This window comes from Camelus ferus, chromosome 33, assembly GCF_009834535.1.
Source record: "Camelus ferus isolate YT-003-E chromosome 33, BCGSAC_Cfer_1.0, whole genome shotgun sequence".
Classification (NCBI taxonomy): domain Eukaryota; kingdom Metazoa; phylum Chordata; class Mammalia; order Artiodactyla; family Camelidae; genus Camelus; species Camelus ferus.
In genome coordinates this window covers 6508164-6523400 of record NC_045728.1, presented here as the reverse complement: position 1 = coordinate 6523400, position 15237 = coordinate 6508164, and the positions used below count along the sequence as shown (strand labels likewise).

At 40.5% G+C, this 15237-nt stretch overlaps 2 protein-coding genes across 2 annotated transcripts; one reads left to right on the top strand and one right to left on the bottom strand.

The window, feature by feature from the left end:
- The first annotated feature begins 5213 nt into the window (after nucleotides 1-5213).
- Nucleotides 5214-13834, top strand: PATE3 (prostate and testis expressed 3). The gene is made up of 4 exons (XM_032472748.1): nucleotides 5214-5223; nucleotides 8323-8363; nucleotides 11756-11821; nucleotides 13014-13834. Exons 3-4 carry the CDS (start codon nucleotides 11773-11775, stop codon nucleotides 13343-13345), a joined length of 381 nt encoding a protein of 126 aa, XP_032328639.1. The 5' UTR covers nucleotides 5214-5223; nucleotides 8323-8363; nucleotides 11756-11772; the 3' UTR covers nucleotides 13346-13834.
- Nucleotides 6427-8030, bottom strand: PATE2 (prostate and testis expressed 2). The gene is made up of 3 exons (XM_006174359.2): nucleotides 7979-8030; nucleotides 7076-7204; nucleotides 6427-6710 (listed from the first exon to the last, which is right to left on the bottom strand). The coding sequence occupies exons 1-3, from the start codon at nucleotides 8028-8030 to the stop codon at nucleotides 6574-6576; spliced, it is 318 nt and encodes a 105-aa protein (XP_006174421.1). The 3' UTR covers nucleotides 6427-6573.
- Nucleotides 13835-15237: the final 1403 nt, after the last annotated feature.

Genomic DNA, 15237 nt, shown 5'->3' with positions numbered 1-15237 from the left:
TGGTTAGCTCCTTTGGGAACCAACCTCATTCTTAGGTGCTTTCCCAAAAGTCGCCTTATTGACATAACAAAAACCACCTTTATCACTCTCAACACTTAGGAAATTCCAACGGGTTGGAGGGCTGTAAGTCAGAAACTGTGGAGGAAGACCAAAAATATATTAGAAACATATTTTGGTCATCTGAGTGACCAAATATATATATTTCTTATTGTTACCAAGTCCAAACTCATTCTGCTTGCTGCACAACAGGCCAATAAATCAGGAGATGAGGTGTTGGGGCAAGGAATAACAACTTTATTCGGAAAGCCAGTAGATGGAGAAGATAGCAGATTAATGTCCTGGAGAACCACCTTACCCAAGTCAGAATTCAGGCTCCTTTTATACTAAAAAGGGGAGGGGGTGCTGTTGGTTGTTGAAAATTTCTTGGTGACAGAATCATTTGTTCTTGCAGCTGTCCACCTAGATCAGGTCATGATGTTCCTGTAAACCTCCAACAAGACGAATGTTATTCTCTGTCCTACAACTTTGTATTTCTATATGAATGGAAAAGTGTTACACCCTTAAAGATCAGAGCCTTGAGACTGGGCTGTCCTGTATCTTTCAGGCTATAGGCAACATTCCTTTACAAAAGATGCAGAAGCAGCATGACTTAGCTCAGGAAACAGAGCACAGGGTTTAGCGCTAAAGGAACAGATCTAATACGGAGTCAGATTTGTTCTTCCCTATTACATTATAAATCACAATATTGCACAATTCTATTTCTTTCGTTAAATTTATTCCTAGGTATTTTGTTCTTTTTGAGGTTACTCTAAATTGAATTGTTTTCTAATTTCATTTTCGGATTGTTTATTCCTATCATAGAGAAGCACAATTGATCTTGTATTCTGTGGATTCCTTAGGATGTTCTATATACAAGGTTATTTCATCTGCAAATAGAGATAAATTTACTTCTTCTTTTCTAATCTGGATGCTTATTTCTTTTACCAGCCTCATTGTCTAGCTACAACCTCCAGTACAACGTTAAGTCGAAGTGGTGAGAACAGAAATCCTTGTTTTGTTCCTGAGTTTAGGTGGGAAGTACTTAGTCTTTCAGCTTGTGTGTGTCAGCTGTGGGTTTTTCTAGGTGTCCTTTTTTTCAGATTCAGAATCATCTCTTCTATTTTCAGTTTAGTGGGTACTTTTATCATGAAAAGGGGTTGAATTTTTTTCAGTACTTTTCCTGCATCTATTGAGATGTTCGTAAGGTTTTTTTTTCCTTTACTCTATCAATGTGGTGCACTACATTGTTTGATTTTTTTTAAATGTCAAATTAGCCTTGTATTCCTGGGATAAATTCAACTCAGTCATAGCATACATACACTCCTTTTTATATGTTGTTGATTTCAGTTTGCTTGTAGTTTTTGAGGATTTTTGCATCATTTCTATCATCTATCTATATACCTACCTACCTATCTATATCTATGTATTTTTTCTTGTGATACTTTTGTTTGGTTTTGATATCAGGATAATATTGGCCTCATAGAATGTGTTGAGAAGTGTTAACTTATCTTTTTTTTTTCTGAGAACAAAATGTTTTTAAAAACTTTGCATGTTAAAATTTGGTGAATAAAAATGTTGATTGAGAGAGAGAAAGAAAGGTAGATAGAGTAATAGATAATTAATACATTTTAAATAAAAATGGGACCAAACTATGTATACCATTTTAAAACCTTTTTCTTCCACTGAACATGTTTTAGCATGTTTTCAAATCAGTAAATTTGCATTGCCATGATGTCACTTCTAGAGATGCATGGTATTTTGTCGTATGGATGGACCATGTTTGATTTAGGCAATCCTGATTGTTTCTGCTCTTTGACTTTTATTAGCAACTCTGCCATGAAGCTTGTTTCCTCACACGTATTATTTTTTACCTTGTCTTTTTTACCTTTGTCTAATCACAAAATTAAATTTTTGTGGTAGAAATTTGGATCCAAATCTATGCCAGTTTTTAAAGAATTTTCATATTTTTTCATTTGCTTCCTGAAAAGGATTTATATTCTCACTGGCAGTGTATAATCTTTTCATCTTTAGCAATGTAATAATCAAAAGTTAAGTGGTTTCTTGTCTTAATTTGCATTTCTGACATTACAAATGACATTGGACATGATTTCATGTGCACCAGAAATTTGTGTTTCTTCTGTGAATTATCTATTGATGTCTTTGTTTATTTTTTAATTGAAGAGCTCATCTTGTTCTCATTTATATGAAAGAGTTTTTGGTTTATTGAGGCATGAACCATTTATCTGCTAAATTTATTACAAATATTTTCCCCATTGTCACTTTTTTTTTCCATTTTTATTAACTTGACGTCAACTTATTAGTAACCTAATCACAGAAGTGATATCCTGTCATGTTCCAGGTCCTGCCCACACTCAAGGGAAGAGTATTATTTAGGATGTGTGTACCAGAGGATGGGGAGTCTTCGAATTCTGCCAGCCACATCTCAGAAACATATTTTTAAAGAGAAAAACTACTATCCAAGTTACTAGATAAGTAAGTGTTTAATTATTTGGAATTTCAGCCTTTCCTCCTTTTATTCATTTAATGTATTGACTATTTTCACCCAAAGCAACCAGCTCAAAATACGATCAGTCTGTCTTCAGTTTTGCTGATCTGTCTCATCTAGGTATATCTGTTATCTGTTTATGAACCATCAGCAATATCCAAAGAGTCTTCTGTAAGGTCTAGCTTCCCTTCAGAGAAATGAGAAGCCCAATAGGAAACATAGCATGTAATTAGCAGATGCTGACTAAGATACTCATTCCTTGAGTGAGTCAGTGTACATTCTGTGTTCCTGTCTCCATACTCTGACACAGACGATCCATGAACCACATAGTAAGCTTGTCAAGAAATCAAAATAAAGTGACTTCTCTGCATGCATAGAATATTGCCATATGCTGTCATTGAAATTGATTGGAAATTCTTTTTTTCCCCCTATTTCCACAGCCCTTTCTTTGGTAACAATAGAAAAATGGTAACAGATCTTTAGAAAGCTTTATTCTCTTTAGTATTCAACTAAAGATACAACAGCTATAGGAAAATAATGATCTTTATATTATGTGTGGTTGTTTCATGGTTTTGATTTATCATGCAAAAAACATTTACTTTTGTATGTGGTCAAATCTATCCATCTTGTTCTATTTTGTGATTGAGGTCATGATTAGAATAGCTTCCTCTATCACTAGGTTATATGAATATTTCTAACTATCTTTAATATAATAGTGAGCGTAGAATGAGAGGGAGCTTTGGGATTGTATAGAGACTGGATCCAATTCCAACTCTGCTATTAACTAGTTGTAACAAATTGTATTTTCCAAAGTTGGCTGCAACAATACCTCCCGTACCGCAAGCTCTTCTGCAGCTTTGCTACTCTCCAGTCAAAAGTGGAACCTGGCCACTCACTCGTAACCAATAGAATGTAGCAGAAGTGATGAGGCATGACTTCCAAGGCTTGGCCATAAAATGTGATGCAACTTGCACCTTGTTAGAATATACACTTGCCTTTAGAGCCCTAAGCTGCTGTGTAAGAAGTCAGGCCTCCATGCTGTAAAGAGGCCAAGTCACACGGAGCCCGTAAGTAGGTGTTCTGACCAACAGCTCCAGGTGACGCCACAGCTTATACGGGTGTCAACTGCAAAGACATGTAAGTGAAGACACCTTCAAGTGTTTCCCGTCTCCATCTCTTCAGTCACCTCCAGGCTTCAATCACTTCCAAGCTGTTGAGGTCACAGACATCATGGAGCAGACACAAGCCATCCCTACTATCTACTTTCTGAATTCCTGACCCACAATACTAGTGAACACAGACATTTTTTTATGCATCAGTAATAACTGGAAAGTTGTGTGATATTTGTCAAGTTACCCAATTAGCATCTGGGCAAACAATCTGTTCTTCAGGTTTTTCATCTATTAAATTGTTTTACAATACAAGCGATTTCATAGGAAGTTGTGAAGATTAAATGAGTTTACGTATGAAAAGCACTAAACACGTATCTAGCATACAGTAAGAGGTCAAGTAACAATAGTCACAACAATATTAAAAAGTTAGGGTTTTATTACACTTAAATCCTTAATACATGTGAAAATCATTTTGATTTAATGCTTAAGGTTTTATGAATTCCTTACCAGTCAACTCCAAATTCACACTTAGATTAGTAAGCAAATTACTGTCTTTGAAATGATACGTGAAGAAAAAGTTCCTGTATAACTATGTGCATATATAAAAAAGACCTTACGCGTATTGGAGGAGTGATATTTGGTGTGCTATCCATGTGGGTAAAGAAATTTTCCCCTAGGTCTTACTCTGTTCATTTGTCCAAGCTGGGAAATGAAACTAGGAAGAATATCCCAAGATGGGGTAAACCAAAAGAAAATACTCTCCAAGATCAGAGCAATTTTATCTAGGCTGTAAGGAAGCCTAATAAGGAAGATTCTCCTCATTCATGGGGAGTTAATTTACACACTACATGCACTATCCCTCAGAGGTCTCGCAGTGTAACTTCATTTTCTGACAGCCTCATCTTGTTTTAGAGTTCCATGCCCTAGGACAGTGGAAAACACTTGGTCTTCTCAGCTTAAAATTTAGAGGGGGGAGTAAAGAAAGAAAGGGAGGTCAGGGAAAAAGTTAACAATAACATGGCCTCGTCTAAAGACTGGCTTTATTCAGATCCCATGGAAAAGCTCTGGCACAAAAACTGTACCACAGACTTGGTCCCAACTTGATGGAAGGAGTCGGCCGTTTGCTGGCTGAGGTCCATGCTGTAGTTGGGAGCTTAGCATCTGGGTAGGCAGCTCCCATTTGGCAGAGGGAAAATCTCCAGAGAAGTAAATAGCTGTGCCCTGTCATAAGTCAACACTGAATGCAGCTGGGTGGCAGATGCACTGACCAGAAAAGAGGATTTGGGCAGGGCACCAAAATCAAATCAAAATCATTCACTACGAAATGCAGATTTAATGCTCTGATGCTGAGAAGGCCAATGTTTGTTCTTGAAACAACAAGGAAAGATTTTATAATTATAAATTTCTTGTTCAACAAAGTCAAGTTTTGTCTAAACATTGATTCACAAGTATTTTTAAAGTCTGTTTTGAAACCCAAGGGAAAACAATGATCTTTATGTCTTTTTTTTCCCTAGATGATGTCTCCAATCCCCATGATTCAACAGGTGAGAGAGCCTATGAACAACTGTAAGTAAAAATGTGTTGTTTCCCTAACCCAAAATATCCATGTTACATTGGCTTTTCCAACCTGCCTGCCTGTTTTTAAAAAGTTATCTAGATGTCTTTCTTCATCCTGGCTCTGTAAAACCCCGAAGGAGAATTCCCCAGGAAGGATCATATTTTCAGACTCAGACAAAGATAGAGCACACTGAACTATTCAAGTAAAGGGGTAATGGGTTTACTGGAGGACTTTCATGTGGCATAATAAGGGAGAAGGATCATGGAAACCCAGGCCCAGGAACAGCTGGTCGGCTTCACAAGGAGGGAAATGCCAGGGTGGTTCTGTACCCAGGGAAGCTCCACCGCCTTGGCCACAGATGTGCTGCTCCACTGCTGGTGCTGCTCCACTGCTGTGCTGCTCCCCTGCTGGTGCCGCTCCATCTCCGTCTCCCTGTTTGTTTCCTTCTGTGTCTGCCTGCAGCTCTTCCCACCACTCTTCCCATCTGCTGTATCACCCCTTCTGTTTACCCATAACGACACTTTGTAGTCAGAACTCATGTAGCTAGAACTCACGTAGATGCCTCATGGCAGCTCTGTATTTTTATTATCAACTTTTTTTTTCACATTCTAATGAAACGAAACTCACTAGCCATTCTTGCACAAGGTCTCCATTTCCAGTTCAGTCACCTAGAGCAATCAAGTGCTACCTAGCTACCTGGCAGGCAGGGCTATGATAATTCCACCCACACCAAGTTGTTTCTCAAATCTTAGTTTCCACAAATTGAAATGTTTTCTTGATGCCTCATCCCTATACCTGTCCCAGTTTTTTGTTTGTTTGGTTTTTTCCTGGCCTGAGATTCCCTCCGAGAGCTCTACCAGAGAGAATGTGGCTCGTGTTGCCAGCAAATGGGAAACTGGAGTTACTTTTATCTCCAAAACCCATGGGCAGAGGAGAGTGCCAGGAGGGTCAGGGATGATCCAGAGAGAATCCCAGTCCAGAGGGGTGGATACCGATGAGGACAAAGTGTAGTCACAGATTCTCAGTGCTAGCTTGGGATTGTTTGAACGCAAGTTTTTACATTTCCATATAGGAGATAATGAATCATCAGTTCTAAACCCAACACTATTCATGGCAGCACCATCATAAGGAAACCAAAACCCTGTGAGCAACAGGGATTTGCAAAACTTCAGGCTTTGTCATTAATGAGTTAGCTCCCTCCCGCTGTTTCTTCTTATGATAGCTACTCCTTTCACTACCAGCTGGCTTTCTCACTCTCTGCCATTGATTCGAAAAGGAGAGCACAATACAGGTTTGGGGGAAATGATAAAGGGGATGGTGAGTTGAAGAATAATCCAAAATCCAGGGGAGATGCAGAACTAGACTCCCTCAGGGAGGTTGCAATAGTTTTTATGTTTGCAACAGATAAGCTCTGTTCTCCTATCAAAACTTAAGAAGTTGATGTCCTTACAGTTGGTCATACATGACAGTTTTGAATAAAAATACATACTCCGCCCTGAGGAGGTGAAAGAAGGGGAATACAACTGTAATGACTCTGTTTCCTCCTTCTGAATTCCTAGAACTAACATCTCTTCAGAGCCTCACTGACACTTCTCTAGACCCAAATGAGCTACAAGGTGGCGTCTGCTAGTTACTGATCCAGAGAATGGATTGAATTCCCTGACTGATAAGGGACAGCCACCTCTCCTTCACTCGATACTGTCTTAAGTAAAAGTTCATCTTTGCCATCCCCTCTGCAGGACCACTCACCCCATCCTTCCCCATCCCACTCGCCCATGTGTACTCCGAGGACAAAAGAACGTGACTGTCTCTAAGGAAAAAAAGGCGCTTATTTCTCAGTCACTTTATACCCCACACTACCTTTTCTTGTAAGTACATAAACGTTCTCAACCGCACAGGACTGATGGTACTTCAGGAAGCAGGACTTCATGGTGTCGTAGCACGTCCCAAGATGATATTGTTTACATTTATAACACATCTCTGAAGGCCCTGCCAGGCACAGAAAGAGGTGCTTAAAGGCTGTGGTGTGGAGAAGGTTCTCCAGGCCTAGGGCCTCTGACAGGCACTTACTATTGTCTGGTGGTTCCCAACCTTCCTCGGGACACTGACCCCTTGGATAGTCCTGTGGGAGGTAACTTGTACAGACATAAATCCAGTATTGTGTGTGATCTCAAAAGGTCAGAGTTCCTGTAAAATTTATCTATGGTCCCTGAGTAATGAGCGTCTTACCTAGCCTGACAGTTTTATCCTGTAATGGGGAAAAGGAAACCAGGAAGGAGATTTTAGCTTTCTTACTCAAAGAAATGGACTAAATTGGTCTAGGAGAAGATGTAACTCCCAAGGTTCTAGAGTAAGAATGGATTACAGGAGGGAGGGGATAGCTCAGGGTAGAGTGTGTGCTTGGCATGCATGAAGTCCTGGGTTCGATCCTCAGTACCTCCATTAATAAACAAACAAACAAAGAAACAAATTAACCTAATTACCTCCCCCAACAAAAAAAATGGATTACAGCTCTCCCTGAAGATGGAGGGGGTGGTTTTACTCCCAAACATGTCACAAATAATCTTTTTACTAGACTTTAGCCATGGTCATACCGGTCAGATGTTCCTGAAATTCACCTGTGAAAAGAGGGGAAGTCTTGCTTGTCACAATCTCACTTGCATCTGCCAAAACCCCAAGAGCCAGTTTTGGAAATTTCTCCTCCCCCAGCATCTTCCCATCTCTTAACCAACAGCCAGTCCTCCCTCAGTCTCCAGGACTTACCCTTACTCATGCAGACCAGAAAGGCGACGTACAGCAGAAACGGAGCAACCATCCTGGGTCTTTGGTCATATGCAGTTTCCTGTGGAAGGTTGAGCTTCCCCAGTGTTCTGTCCTTGGACCATTCATCTAAATCATATAATAGTAAAATTTCAGGGACAGACAGTACCTCGGTGTTCCCAGAACCAACCAAACCGCCAACTGGAGTCTCACTGTCCCTAAGGCACCTACTTTAAAATTCTCCTCAATGGTGAGTGTGTGTATACACACTTAATTCATTATTGTATAGCTAAGCCTTGAGCTCTGCAAGTGAAATCAATTTTCTTTCCCACATTTTAACCTTGCAGATACTTCAACAGAGGATTTGGACACCTTCATAACCTTTCAGGTAAGCCAGGCCATAAATAAAATCTTCTCTTTCAAAATGTTTCAAGGTTTTCTTTCTCTTTAAAAAAAAAAAAAAGATACTTCTGTTATTAGAATTAGTACTAAGGCTTGTCCTTTTGAAAGCCAGAGGACTGCTTGAGAGAGAAGCCTTATTCTCCACACACACACACAATTTTTAATGTGATGATTTAGAAATCTACTTTGGATATAGTCTATGGCTTTTCTGGCTGATGATAGAATTTCTTTTAGGGTTGTTTGAAGGGTCCTTGTTGTTAGCATATGTCTGTTGTAAAATGAGTGAGTGACCAGGCTGTGAGATTTCTTTGTTCACTAAAGTAGCAAAACCAGATGATTGCTGAGCACTGTAGGGGCTCCATCTGTGAAAAGAGAAAAGAAGCTTTTGTTTTAGTAAAAAATTTTATGATAAAATCACCTTTTTCCCACTGCCCCAAACTTGTTGACTTTTACAGTTTCCAAAAGAGACTCATGATGTAAGAATTCTTTGATGACTTCACCACGCACAAAGCAAACAAAACCAAAAGGAAACTGAAAACTGACTCTTTTGAAAGATACTGTTACTTTCATCCAATTGTGAAATGAAGAAGTATGGCAAAAGTGAAAATACCTCAATGATTGCTTAAAATTTTTTTTAATATCAACTCTTTTGGGGGAGGAGGATATAGCTCATTGGTAGAGCACGTGCTTAGCATGCACGAGGTCATGGGTTTGATCCCCAGTACCTCTATTAAATAAAAAATAATAAATAAATAAATAAAACTAATTACCTCCCCCCCAAAGAAAACAAAAGTAAAAAAATTTAATTAAAAAATGTATCAACTCTTTTATTTGACAAAGAAAATGGTCTATAGAATTTTTTTTCTTTGTTGAGGTCCACACATTACTTCCAACATGGTTTACTAACGTTTATTCAATATAAGTAGAGCTTCTTTTCATTCAGCAAGCTGGTAAGAAAATATATGGAAGCCCCAAGAAAAGGCTTTTTGTAAAATGATAGCTATATTTAGAAACATGCTAATTTTTTCAAACTGAGCTTTCTTAGTAGGAAAAATCCCTAATCCTAAGATGCATTTTCCAGACAGAGAGAAGTGAGATGTAATTTCATTTTGTCTGGCTTTGCATTTGCGTTCACAAGAACATTGCCACGCAAATCAAACCACTGTGGCCTCTATGTCCCAGCAAGTTCAAAGATGCGAATAAAACTGTCTCATTCCTGTTCTCTCATTTATTTTTATTGGTAACAAAGTGTCAGTCACTGGTAACACTCCTGTAGTTTGTTGCAGCATTTAGAGGCACAGGTTAAGAGGATTGCTCATCTATAGTATCTCCAAGATCTTAATCACCCGTCCTGGAGCCAAGAGAGACTGTGAACATGAGGACACAGTGTTCTGTTTTCTCCTCAGAGCAGGGCAGATGACATCTGTGTTGTGTAGGTAAACTTGGCCTGGGGTGCATTAGTTTGGGGGCTGTGGGACCATGGATAGTGGTCTCCTGTGAGATTTACAGTTCTATTCATTCACTCCTTCATTCAGCCATCATATGTTCAGCACATCACCATGTGCCAAGCAGAGAGCTAGGCCAGTATAACAGAACTGGGTACCTAGCCTCATGATTTACATCATGGAACCATAGAATGTTAAAGTGTAAAGGACCTAAAAATGGTCAAAATCTAACATCACAGATAAAGGGCTTGCTAAGGACCCTTAGCAAAGGACAGCATGAGTTACAAACCAATCAACCCTGAATCTCCAGACTCCCAGGAAATTGCTCTTTCCATTATATTCCACTGCCTCTACTAACAGGTGCCAGTACCTCTCCTCTCTTTCCTGCTAAATGATGAAAAGCACTGTTTTCAAGAGAGAATTTGATGGATGAAGTACTGTGGGAGGATGAGGAATAGATCAGAGAACCCAATGCTTGGGTGGAGTGGCAAAATTCCACAATCCTCTCTGGAAATAATCCAGTAGAAAAGAGATTCAAAACTCAAAACTCAGCTTTCAGAAAATACCTGCCAGTGGGAACCTTGAAGGAAGAAGAACAGAAACGGTGCAAACCCATTGCAATTTAACCTAGAATTTCTGCTTTCTTTACTATGGTTCTACGGTCACTCTCTTTAAAGAAATAAAGCAGGAAAAAAAAAAAAAAAAGCAGCCAACAGGTGACAAATAAAGGCTCAGACATTTGCCCTATTTATAAGCCTTTGGAAAGTCCTGAAAATGCCAGCCAGTTTCTAACATCCTCTCCTGAAAGATGGAAGAATAGAAAATGAGATTCAAGGACTTTACAAGCTTGATTTCCTCTCTAGAATCAATTCTTTTGCAAGAAGCCAATCCCCTCATGTTTGCGGCATTTGAACTAAGACTTTATTTCACCCCATCTTTATCTAGTATCTAAATGTCAGAATGTATTGTTCCTACAACTGAAGAACATGTCGCTTAATGAGTTCATAACAGAAGATTGCTATTCTCTCCGGCCGAAGTACCATAAACCCACTGATGGGTTTCAGAGACTTGAGTGCCAGAACTGGTCATCGTTTTCCAGTGGTTTACCCACGGTGAGCCTTACCTGAGTTAACTTTTGTGCCTAAATCGTAGGCAAAATTGGCCAGATGAACAACATAAACTTGCTAAAGATCAAGTTGTGTGATAGTTCTAGGGATGATTTCACAGCCCTACAAAGGAAACAGTCCCTGGCCTTGGAGAACAGGTTTCTGATAAAGAGAAAGAATTCTGGACTGAGAATCAGAAGTTCTCGGGGGAAGGCCCGCTTGGTGATAGATTACATGTCTTTTCATCTCTCATTCTTTTTCTCAGCCGTAAGATGAGGAGCTAGGTGAAATTCTTTGACTTATTCATTGCTCCACTTTCGCACATGAAACTGTGCCTGGCACATAAAAGCTCTCAATAAATATATGTTGAATATATGAATAAATATATGTTGAATATATGAATAAATCTCCAAGAGGCATTCCATCAAGGTGGTTAAAAGGATGGCTTCTAGAATTAGAAAGTCTTGCTTTGAGTACTGGTGCTGTAGGTCACTAGAAATGTGATCTTGAGTAAGATATTGGACCTCACCAATCCTCATTTTCCTTCTCTGGGAAGTTGAGATAAGAATGATCATATCATGATTGTATTCATAATAGTTGCTATGATGAATATTATATTTAAAAAATTAACTTCATGTAAATGCCAACGTTTATTGGTTACCTGTGGGGTGGAGAAAGCATGAACTTGAGCTCCCAGAGGAAACCTCGTGTGATTGGCGCCCCTTAAGCATGAATAATCGCTGCCCTATGATGAAAAGGACGGTTTCCTCTTGAAGCCTGAAGACCTGTTGTGATTGCAGCCTCTGTCTTCTTTTCTTCCTGGACAGGGGACTTCTCGGTCAGGATGGACAAACACCTCTTGTTGCTCCTATCTGTCTTCTGCTGCACTGTGGGTGAGTCACAGACGTGAGGAGTGGGCTCCAGAGGCAGGGTCTTGAGAGCCACCAGGAAGATCCATACATGTAGCTGGTGTCCATTGCAAGGCTGAATCTTGACCACACTTACATGGAAGGGAAGCCAGCCTTCAGAATGCCCCTGGGTCTCTATGCCACCTTTCTGATCTTTTCAACATTCTGCCATTCCCCATCAAGGGCTTGAGCCTCTATGGCTGTCCCTTCACACTGCTTCCCCACTCTGTCCCTATAATTCCCCATAATCCAAAATCCTAGTAAGATTTCCCTTAGGACATCCTTTCCATTTATAAAGCTGTTATCCATTTGCTGAGGGAGCTGGTCGGTCTACAATGAATAATTTTGTAATTGGTTTTAATGCCAGACAGGGCCTTTTGATACCCTTATCAGGGATTTTTGTGTTAAAACAAGTGGTTGTAGGAGAGAAAATATTGGATGCACTGAAATCAGACAGATTAAAAAATGATTCAGTCACTGTCTTAAATTCTCTGTATCTCCAGTTGCTCATTAGAGAAATGGGGGAAACAACCTACTTACAGGGCTTTTGTGAGGATTAAATCAGATACAAAGTAAGAGAACATGGCCCAGAGGAGATGCTCAATAAATGTTACTTTCTTTTCTCATGCAGGTGCACCAGGGAGAGGTTTTTTAAAAAATTAAATCTGTATTTTGATTGGCTCACCCCACAGTACTGCATAAAGCGGCACTGACTGCGATGTAATTCATGATTACACCATAGATTCAATTTGAAGTTCAAAACAGAGTATATCACGTAACAACATTTAAGCTGCAAATGTCAGGAATTCCATCATAGTAACACTTACATGGGTAAAACAGTTGAAAGCACTCAGCCTCATGTCGCTCTTTTATCTACAGTCCTGCCAAGTAGGCCAGGCCAGCATTAATAGAACCATTTTTAAGCTGAAAAACCAGTGCTAAATCTTTGCTCAGTTACCAGGTTAAAAGAGCTGAAGTTGGGACCTGAATCCTTTTACTCTCACAAGGGCTTTTCTCTAGGACATGGCGTTAATGAGAGCGCCAGCTGCCTCCTACCTGATCCTGACCACCAGCTTTCCATCCACCCCGCTGCACTGCCCTCCACCGTGTCTAGGTCTGTCCAGTTTCGTCTAAGTCCCCGCCTCCCCTGCCCTTACACCAGCTCTGTGCTCTCTAGCAGCGGCACCCCTGAAATGCGTAACGTGCCACCTCCGCACGGAGATGGATCGCTGTAGAAGAGGCTTTGGAATCTGTGTTGCCAAGAAGTATGAGACCTGCTTGCTCTTAAAGATCCTCCAGGGTAAGTTGGAGGATCAGGGGAGGCGCTGTGAGATTCCTAGAAAGTTCTTGGGAGAGTACTTCAACAGTTTTCTACCCCAGACTAAGGCCAGTGCAAGAAAGGAAGCCAAGTGCCGGGTGTCCCTGGGCATCAGCAGAAGGGGACTTGGGAAGATGAGACAGGAGGAAGAAGCATCTGTACGGAGAGCTGGAGGGTGCCAGGGAGCTTAACCGCGTAACGCCTGCAGGGGACCCGTGATTTCTACGTCTCCCTGCTTGGGTCCTCTTGGGAAGTATAAGACAGGAGGCCATCTCTAAACCTATCCTGATACCTAATTAAATTTTTACCTACAGGACTAGTGCCAGGTTTGACTTGCCTTTAGAAAACTTAGATCACTGGCTTATTTTCTCTCTTTCTTTGTGTGTGTGCGGGGTTGGTGGGGGGAACGAGGTTTATTTGTTATTAGAGGAGGTACTGGGGATTGAACCCAGGACCTCATGCATGCTAAGCAAGCGCTCTGCCACTTGAGTTATACCCTCCCCCCATCACTGGCTTATTTTCTGCGATGCCTTCTCATTACAGATGACATTTTCCAGTTAGCATACATGGTGTGTCAGAAATTCTGCAGAGACTTGACATACAGGATCAACAGTCGAACTTATATTCATAAGTGCTGCAACCACAATTACTGTAACTTCAAAAGTCTAGCGCATGCTTTCTTCTGAGATCTCACTCTAAGATGTTATGGATGTTTCTCTGCCTTAACACTCTGCCTGCCTTTGCTTTCGTCTCCTGTCTGTCCTGGAAGTATCCTGGCTGTCTGTAATTCAGTGTTACCCTTCCCATTGCCTCCAGCTTGGTTCGTACCACAGTCGGAGGATGCTTCTGAACAACAGATTTCTCCCGCTGTGGGGACTGGTATTTACTTACTTCAAGCAGCCCAGGAGAAAAATGTAAAACAAGACCATTCTAGATCCTTGTGTTTCGCTTAGATAGTTGAGCTGAACTAGAAATACTTCAGCTGAAAATTCACAAAATATTTTTATCTCAAACTCCCCATTTATCATTGCTGTAATTAAGTAGAAATAGCCACAAAGTAAATGGTGGACACTCAACGTTTATCTCTATGGGCAAAAAATTATTTTCCCCAGTGGACAGTGTCCACTTCATACACAGTCAAGATTTTCTTGGCGTTTACGATATGTATCCATGTACAGTGTTAGCAGGAAACAGCAGGTAAAGGATTTCCTGCCTCTGTGACATTCACAGCTCACACTTAGCCACTTCTGGGCCTGTCAAGATGTACATTTAAGGCATATTACAGTCTGGGCATCAATCCCAAACCCATGCAACCCATGTCTTTCTCCTGTTTGTTCAGGACAACTTTGAACATTATTCTGAGTGCAAGTCACAAAATTTTGGAACTATATCAAACTTACTAAGTAAATAAAATTCCCTTTGTGCCCCTGAATCTGAGAAAAACAATATGAATATTTTGCCATATCTCCATATATTATTTCTGTACGTATACTACATGTTCATGTTAATAAAGACTATCATAGCTGACATGATGTATGTGATATTCTGAGTTGTTGTGGAATTTGCACGCTTATTACCGCCCCTCACTATCCCTCCTAGAATGTGAGACCCAGAATCGGCAACAAATTCAGGAGCTGGTCCCCTGGAAAACTCCTTGAAAAAGTCAATTTCTTATAAATTTGTACTGGGGAAAGGTGGTGAACCCACCACTGGGCAACATAACTCTGTGGTATTCATTATTTTTATTCCCCCAGGCAAAAGTGAACTGAATGCTCTGTCATTTGTGCTCCCCAATGCCATGGCACAATGACATAACAGAGGTGAGAGTTATTTGGTTCTGGAGATGCTCAGAGCCGACAGTCCTGCTAGCCAGAGTAGGTGTCAGACGCTTCAGTCCGCAAAGTCTGTCCTGCTGGTCGCCTGTCCAAAGAGGGCCATGGGAGAATCTTGCTTGGCAAGGAGAAGAACTTGGCAGTGGGGTGGCTACAGGAATGATCAGCTGAAGGCTAACTGTGTCACGAAGGCTTACGTTTGTTTTGTGTGTTGGAGCAGGCAGGAAGATAAAGAACAGATTCTCTTAGAA

Excerpts from the sequence above, each read along its gene's own strand:
- PATE2 (XM_006174359.2), bottom strand. The coding sequence starts at position 8,030 with ATGGTTGCTCCGTTTCTGCTGTACGTCGCCTTTCTGGTCTGCATGAGT. Across the intron at positions 7,205-7,978 it reads TCTGGTCTGCATGAGTAAGG|GGCCTTCAGAGATGTGTTAT; the intron begins GTAAGTCCTGGA and ends TGTGCCTGGCAG. Across the intron at positions 6,711-7,075 it reads TTATGTACTTACAAGAAAAG|GGCGGAGTATGTATTTTTAT; the intron begins GTAGTGTGGGGT and ends TCACCTCCTCAG.
- PATE3 (XM_032472748.1), top strand. The coding sequence starts at position 11,773 with ATGGACAAACACCTCTTGTTGCTCCTATCTGTCTTCTGCTGCACTGTG. Across the intron at positions 11,822-13,013 it reads TGTCTTCTGCTGCACTGTGG|CAGCGGCACCCCTGAAATGC; the intron begins GTGAGTCACAGA and ends TGTGCTCTCTAG.